Here is an 8,706-nt window from a genome sequence, read left to right as displayed (position 1 = left end):
TAGACAATCAATAACTTAAGTAAAAAGACCTAAAATATAGTCTTTTGATGGAGTTATCACTAATAACGAATATAGAATAATAAACACAAGCATAACGTTCTAGATTAGAAAACGAGTGAGATAACAGCTAGTGAGAGGATGGCCCCATTTTAGTGTGTATAGCTATGCTAGAGTGTGGTCAAACTACCTTAGTTGCCCTAGCAAGACATTGTCAGTGCGTGAGGCAGTTCAAAAGCTAACTAGGGCACATGGCCCGAACACTCGCGAGGAGTGGGTTAGCGGTGGCAATGTTGTATAGCCTTTGGGCCTTAGATATGCATGTATAGTTGCATTAGTCCAGCATTGTATTTATCAAAAAAGTTTGGCTTGAGGCTATGTGATACCAAGCCAACACTTCACTTGAGTGGGAACTTCTGATGCTATGTGATACCGAAATTCCTTCTCCATGTTCTACCTAATGATATGTGATACCAAGAGATCATACAGTAGCTTAGAGGGACCTTACCGATGATATGTGATACTGGTACCTCCTTTTAGCATGCTAGTATTTGATGTTGTGTGATACTAGATATTATCATAGCAGAGCCACTGTTGCATTTAAATAATTCACAAGAGTATCAGTGTCGAGCTTAAATAGTGCATAGCAGTTCATTTAGTAGGGTTAGAGACCCTTTAGAGGTGTAATCATGGTTAAGCCTTTAGTAGAGGATTTAAGGAAGTATGAAACCCCTACTTTAGTAATAAAATAGTAACGCCTTACGTATGTAGTACTTGATCAAGATAATGCATGTGTTTACTGTTAAGCACCATATCTCTAGCATGGTTATGTTTATGAAATTTTTATATTACTCTAGATTAGCGATTATATTGTTGGGCTTTGTAAGCTCAGCCTTCAGATGTTTGTTGGCAAGACAGTAGATCGTGGAGCACCGTTGCAATAGGTCTTCCAGCATCTCCTATGGAGTACTATATCGTATCTTAGTGGGCATATGTATTCATAGAACCTTACTATGTATTCAGTTTATTAAACTCAGAGTTTGTGTTATTTTGGTTTTAGCTTATGTGTCACGTAGCTTCGGTTTTATAAATTGTTTTTATAACAATTATTTATGTTTTAATTATGATACCATTCAGTATGTTTGAAAGGAAAATGAACATGTTTTGAAAATAAAGGGTTGCCTCGGTAGCCCAATATGGCACTTTAGGCCTAATCGTGTCTAGGGTGTTACAATAATACTAATCTTTGTGGATATGATACTCAAGGCATTAGTTGCATCCGCTTTTACTACTTGATAAACGATAGTGTATGCTTACACTATTTGTTGTTACATTATTCGAAGCATCAACTAGCTCCCTCCAATTTTCCCTTGTATAATGGCTATTTCCACAATTTCTCTGGCCATTACTATATCAACAAAGCTCTAGGAGGTGATCGCAACCAAGTGTCTGAAAAAAAAGGAGCTTTGAGGGTATGTACAAAGATTTTTCTGGTTTCTTTCTCATCTAATGAAGTATTGCACGACTACATCATTTCACTTCTCATACTGTCTAATGCTCCGTCGGGCTTCTTCTCCAACCCTGCAACATTACACAATTCAACCTCATCCCGTTCACATGTTTGAACTATTCCAAAAAGGAATTAGAAAGATCCTTCAAAGTCCTAATATGATTCCTACTTAGTTGGTTGTAGCAACGGATAGTTTAACTCAATAAGCTTTCATGAAAGTAGTGAATCATGAGTTAGTCGTTTCTCATATGTCCCTTCATTTTTCAGTTGAACATGATTAAATTGGTTGATTGATAGTTGTTTCCATCAAACTTTTCAAAGTATGGAACTTTGAACTTTGGAGGCAATATGAATCAGACATGGCAGCTTGTTGGACTTTTGCTGAACCTGGGTGGCTTGCTCACTAGGCTATATGAGTGGGCTTCTCGGTTATGGACCATGGACTTGGATTTTGGGGCTTAACAAATTGGACTTTGACTTGATTATTTTGGACCGGAATTGGACTCTAACTTAACTTGGATGTAACCTTAAAAATCAAAACAATAATATGAATAACATATATAATATACCTACTATAATATATATATATATATATATATATATATATATTCTAAAAATTATATATATATTAAAATACTATAACATATATACTATATAATATATTATATATATATATATTCAAAAATTATATATTTTCAAAATATATAAAATATATATTTTAAAATTATATTACTTAATATTAAAATAATAGAATAAGATCAAAATTCAAAATAAATCCCCGGACGAAAATAGGTTTCTATAGACATGACGACTGTGTGAGACTGAGCCGATGTTATAATTGGGTGGAATTGTACCAAGGCTTATGTTTGACTGGGTTCCCCTCTATGATTTACCCGAAGGCTTTGTGAGATCTACTAGATCATTTAGTAGTGGTGAGAATTTTACTGAGGCTTATGTGACATCAGGTTCCACCCTTTTATGACTAGTATCTGACGAATGTGTGAGATCTGTACTAGTAGTTTATTGTGTGTTGCATTTAGAGAATGCACAATAGTTCAACATTATAGTTAGAGACCCATATATGTATATTCATGGCAAGGCCCTTAGAAAATGACTAAGGGAAGCGTGAGACTCTTACTATAATTATAGAACAATTGAACCTTAAGTATGTAACACTTGATTATGATCATGCATGTACCTATTGCTTATTACCATGTCTTCTAGCATGCTCATGTTTATGAGATTCATATACTAGTCTAGATTAACAATTATACTACTAGGCTTTGTAAGCTCAGACGTTCAGATGTTTTTGATAGCAAGTTAGAATATTGAGTCGTTAGAGAAGCATCGTCGCAGCAGGATGTCCAACATTCCTTATAGAGTATTGTATGGTTACTTATAGTAGACATGTGTATTCATAAGACCCTTATTATTGTATTTAGATTTGTAAATCCTGAGATTATATTATTTTGGTTTAAGCTATGTGTCACAGAGTTTTGGTTTGTAGAAGTATTTTACAACGGTTGTGAATGTTTTTTAATGAATTCATGGTTTTTAAATGGAAATAAAAAAGGGTTTTAAGTTTTAGTGGTTGCCTCATTCGCCCAATGTGACATTTTAGGCTCAATCGAGTTTAGGGTGTTACAAGCTCCTAATTATTTCTTTTCTTTTTTTTATAATTTACTCCAAACCCTATACAATTACAAATTACAATTAGATGTTCGTGAAAGGTGAAAAATAATTCACCCAAAATGATCCGACCTAAAGTTCATCCAAAATTGAATTAACCCTAATATCATAATTATTTCTTCTTCTTCTTTTTGTAATTTACTCCAAACCTTATATAATTACGAATTACAATTAGATGTTCTTGAAAGGTGAAAAATAATTCACCCAAGATGATACGACTTAAAGTTCATCTAAACATGAATTAACATAATATTTAATTGATTCATACCAAAACAATTTTGACTTGAATTGATATTGATCCAGCTGGAAATTAAATAAACTGAGTCAATTCGATCCTATACTTGACCTGACAAAACCCCAGCTGAAACATGAATAATTTACCTGACTTCACATCCCTGGTCACTAATAGTTAAGTCAACACATGCGCCTAGTAATGGAGGGAGACAGGAAATAAAGTTATGAGAATGTGGAGATGTTGAGAGTAAGCTGGTATTCGGTGCTTGGTGATTGGCTGATCCGATTATTCCGACTTTACAAGCCCGTGAAAGCATCATTTTGTTGGCCCTTATTCTAGGGTCCGTCCTTGCCAACATGCTGACACGTGAAAGATATCTCTTACGCCATGTGACAAGCTCTTCACTTACCTGTTAGCATTGGTGGAGCCACGCCATGTGACAAGCCACTTTTTAGATGTAACTTGCTTTTTACGGGTATAGTAAAACTGAATTCAAGTATTTTCATTTTAATTTAATAGTCTATGACTCCAATCGAGTTAATTATCGTATCATGTATTTTTATTTTTAATTAAGTATTATTTTTTTTCAATTTAAAAGTAACAATCAAGTTTGAATTAGAATAGAGGATATCTTTCATTAGGCAAATAAGCAAAAATAAATGAAGCTTTTAGTTCAGATTCAACTAAAACTTCAAATATAAAACTCAATCTTCGCATTCTAAAAAAAAGGAGGGTAAATTTCTTACAACTAAATTTTACTCAATTACAGGGCCCGTCAAAATAATTTACGTCCAAAAACGAAAAATAAATAGGAATATATATTTAAGGTCGATCGACGAGTTCACAATTTACACTAAAATAATTAAACAAACTTCATCAACTTCAAACCTCATACATGCTTGGTGGGCTTTACAAATACAAAACGGATGGGTACACAATAAAGTTGAAAATATACATGTAGAGAACATCAAAATACAATTCCAAAATGAAGTTGAATTCAATTTCATTGTTTAGTGTTGTGTTGTAAAGGTTACAATAATGATTGAAAAATGAAGAAGTTTGAAAATGGCAATTAGAAAGAAACAAATCCAACATATAGATTGAAAATAAAACACCTGTAGATCGATGGATCGATCAGATTTCAGATCAAAAAGCTGCTATGGAAGCTAATCGTCCGCCATTTTTCATCATCGTCCTGAATTCATCGAAATCGACCATCCCATCACCATTGACATCAACTTTTCGAATCATCTCTCTGCAATCTTCGACCTGGTGTCCTTCTTTCAACCCCAAAGAACTCAACACCGATCCCAATTCCTCGACGGTGATCAACCCATCTTTGTCTCTATCGAACACATCGAAAGCTTCTTTTAACATTTCACCTTCGTATGCATTCCCTTCTTCCCCCGGTCTTTTACTTTCCTCGCCGCCGTTATTTCCGAAATCACCGTCGTCGATGGCTATACACAGGGCCCAAAACTCGTCGAAATCGATCAACCCGTCCCCGTTTGAATCGAGGTTCATCACTATTTCTTCCACCTCTTTCTCCGTTAAAAAAAAGTTGATGGCCATCAATGATTCTCTTAGCTCTTGCTTCGTTATGAATCCGTCGCCGTTTTTGTCGAAGGTGGCGAATACCCTTTTCAGCTCTAGTTTCTTGGGATCACTCCGTTCCATAATCGATACTGTCTGGGTTGTTTTTGAATTTACACAAGATGATGAAGAACAGGTGTTGGATTGAAGCCAAACATAAAATTTATTGGGAGTAAAAGCAAAGTAAATGTTAAGGTAACCGACGATGAAAAGAAGAGCAAGCAAAAGTAAGGTTGTCACCATAGCTAATGTTGATGAATCAATGAAGAAAAACCAAGAGGGGAGGAAGAAGATGAAAAGAGGTGGTTTGTTGGCTTGTTTGTTTTTGTTTTCTTTGTAATTACCACATGTTATCTGAGGGCAACAATGATCCCTTATTGTTGAATGGAACAAAATGGAGAGAGAGATTACGCGGTTTTTGGTGCACTCTCAGATCCCACAAACCGCGTCAACTGTTAAAAGTCGATCAAAATTAATAATTTCCATTCATTAATCAACCAACCAATCACACTTGTCAAAGCTTGAATGAACTTCACAAATTATTTTCAATTTAACGAATATAATTTAAAATTTTGTTCTGAACATGTCAGAGTCTCACTATTATTTTAACAGTTAAATTTTAATACTTGTTTTTTATTTTATAAAATTAAATTTTTACATTTTTTGTTTGAAAATTCTGAATATGGTCCCTTTATTACATTTAAATTTAAATTTTATCCTATAAATTTTAATTTAATATTGACCAATTGTTCGCTCCTTTTGATTTGGTCGTAGAGTCGTAATAAGCGGTTAACAATGGTTATAAATGTTTGAATCCTCTGTCTCCATAGGAGGTAGAGGATTGAAGAGTTAATAAAATGATTTCAGATCTATCTCCCAATCTTAACCGAGAGGTTTTTATAGTGATCCTTAGTTTTGATATTAGGTATAGAGTAATTATGATTACTTATAGATTACAACATATTGATAATCATCTCTCAATTGATTTCAACTCTGACATATTACATAGACCAGTTAGAGATTGTAGTTTACTCCGAATATGTATTCCTAGAATCTCAATTAAAAAAGAATTGTCTAAAGATGTATGGAGTAAAATTTTACGGAAGAGATATGAAGATGGTACACCAATAATTTTATCACTCTAGTTTTATAATATCGCCAGTTAATCTATATAGTACTGCTAATAATTATTTAGGTTAAAATGCCAGCTTGGATTTATCTTAAAAACACTCCATCACAAAAAGAAACAAAAGAAATCATGTAACATAACTAGTATTTTAATTAAAACAATTAAGAATGTTAACTATTTGAATTAACCAATGATGATATTATAAACATTAAATATCAAATTTAAATATAATAGAGAACCAAAACCATCTTTGGCATTTACTGTATATCTTTGTTTTAGTATTGTTCTTAGTTGTATAATTTTAGTGTGTTTAAAGTTAAAGAAAGTAATTGGTCCCATATTTGTTGTTGCCAAAGCATATTCTATAAAAACAACTACTCCACTACTTTTGATTTATCCCTCGATTTTGTCTTGTAATTTAAGGAAAGAAGCTTAAAGAAAGCAATTCAAATAACGTTAAATATGCTTTCCAAAGATGTAATTTTAAAGTGGGTAGAGCAGACATGCGAATTTGTATATTTTATTATGTTCTTGCCGCGTAATTATGCTCAAGTTATTTCATAATATATATTTTAAAGGTATGTTCTTTTAAGAAAAGTACCAGTGATGAAAATATATTGATATCTCTAAAAGCCTTTATAGCAACGTTTACTGGTATATATGCATTGTCAATTACTTAAGAAAATTCTAAATAGAATCTTATAATTACCTCAATTATTTAAAAATTATATTTTATCAGTAGATTTGATATTTGATTTTATTGAATAGTCAAAATAAAAGAAAAAAAAATCTTATGATATTTTAGATAAAATTTTGTTTTTATATAGGTAGATATTAGAGGGCGGTTAATGTTCATCTTTTTTTTTTATCCTTATAAATATTAGGGTTAATATAAAAATGTATAAATCATCTCTTTTTTTATTTATGTGCTTAAAATTTTTTGATCAATTTAGGTGTCTAATATTATCAATGTTATCTTTTAGTTGCCGTGACCGTAACAAACGTTAAAAAATTTCATCAATCGCTAAGGATGCGACACATGGTGCCTTTATAATTTTTTAAACATTTATTTTTTAAAAAATTTAAGTTGTTATTATTTTTCAAAAAAAAATCACAAAATATTTTTAAAATATCAAAAAAGTCTCAAAATCCTTAATCACAAAGCATCCATCCTAATCTATGGGTGAATGGTCCGAAACTGTTATACCAACAGGTGAGTGGAAGATCACCTCTGGTTGTAGTGGTCGGCAGGTGAATTGAAGATCTTGGGGTATTATATGAAAAATAAGAAAAGTTATTTTTCTTTTAAATTTTTAAATTTTATTTTTTAAAATTTAAAGGAAATTAAAAATAAGTCACATGCCAAATACTGATTGGTTGGCTGGTTTTTAATAAATTTTTAATGGTCATTATATCGTAGGCACCTAAATGTTAACATTTGTAATGTTAGACACCTAAATTAGCCAAAAAATCAAGACACCTAGTTAAGAAAATAGGTATAATTTAGATACTTTTTTATTTTAGGTTAAATATTAAACTCCTTTTCATTATTTAATACACCAAAAAAATACTATAATTTCATATTCTTTATTTCATTTCTGGAATTTTTTGAAGTAAGCAATACTGATTGGATATCACTTTCTCACTTCGGGTGTATGACTTTTGAAAGATTATGTTTAATCTTAAAAGATAATTTATCGTGATCATATTAATCCAAATGAAATTATTTTTTGAGAAAGTACGTCTATAACGATACGATAAATATATCATATTTTATTCTATTATTATTATTATTACATGCGATAATTAATACTAACTATGTTATTTTGCATTTATACTAAAAATTTTGAAGTAACTTGAACATTGATTATGAAACACAAGCAGATATGAACTCAACTCAATGGTTTGAATTAAAGATCTTTCACCCATGATAGTATAAATGTTTTTCTCAGTATTTGTGCCCCAGCAAAGTCATAATACACATTACCAACCAAGTCATAACCCAGATGATATGGACGATGTTTATTGTTGATTGAGTACACATTTCGTAGTTTATGGGACTTGAAATTCCACCTCTTTCGGCACCCATTTCCTGTGAAATCGAAGATCAGATTGAGCAGTAAATGGAAACAATGTATGCATAATTTTTATAAAATTAAATTTGTATATTTTTCATTTGAAAATTTTGATTTTGATCCCTTTATTATATTTACATTTGAATTTTATCCCATGTATTTTAATTTGATATTGTTCAATTATTGGTCGTTCATTCATTTTGCTTTGGACAGAGAATAACAATAATTGGTTGAACTCATAGGCGGAACTTCATGGGGGCAAGGGAAGCCTTAGCCCCCGCCAATTATTTCTGCAAGTATTAATTAATATTAAAAATATAAATATTTTTAAAAAATAAATAGAGAAAAAATTACCAGGCCCCTCCATTAAGAAATGTATTTTTGGATAATAAAAAAATATTTTAACCCGCTATAATAAATTTTTAGTTTCACCCTTGGTTGAACGACAATCAATGTTTGAATCATTTGTCTCTAGAAA

The 8,706-nt window shown here is 31.6% G+C and overlaps 1 protein-coding gene across 1 annotated transcript; it reads right to left on the bottom strand.

The window, feature by feature from the left end:
• Positions 1-4,336: 4,336 nt before the first annotated feature.
• LOC120159266 (calmodulin-like protein 7) lies at positions 4,337-5,362 on the bottom strand. The gene has a single exon (XM_039169900.1). The coding sequence runs from the start codon at positions 5,265-5,267 to the stop codon at positions 4,578-4,580; it is 690 nt and encodes a 229-aa protein (XP_039025831.1). The 5' UTR covers positions 5,268-5,362; the 3' UTR covers positions 4,337-4,577.
• Between the last annotated feature and the right edge of the window lie 3,344 nt (positions 5,363-8,706).

This window comes from Hibiscus syriacus, unplaced genomic scaffold, assembly GCF_006381635.1.
Source record: "Hibiscus syriacus cultivar Baekdansim isolate YM2019G1 unplaced genomic scaffold, ASM638163v2 tig00111356_pilon, whole genome shotgun sequence".
NCBI classification, from domain to species: domain Eukaryota; kingdom Viridiplantae; phylum Streptophyta; class Magnoliopsida; order Malvales; family Malvaceae; genus Hibiscus; species Hibiscus syriacus.
The sequence above is the reverse complement of the archived record's forward strand: the minus strand, read 5'-3'. Positions and strand labels throughout refer to the sequence as shown.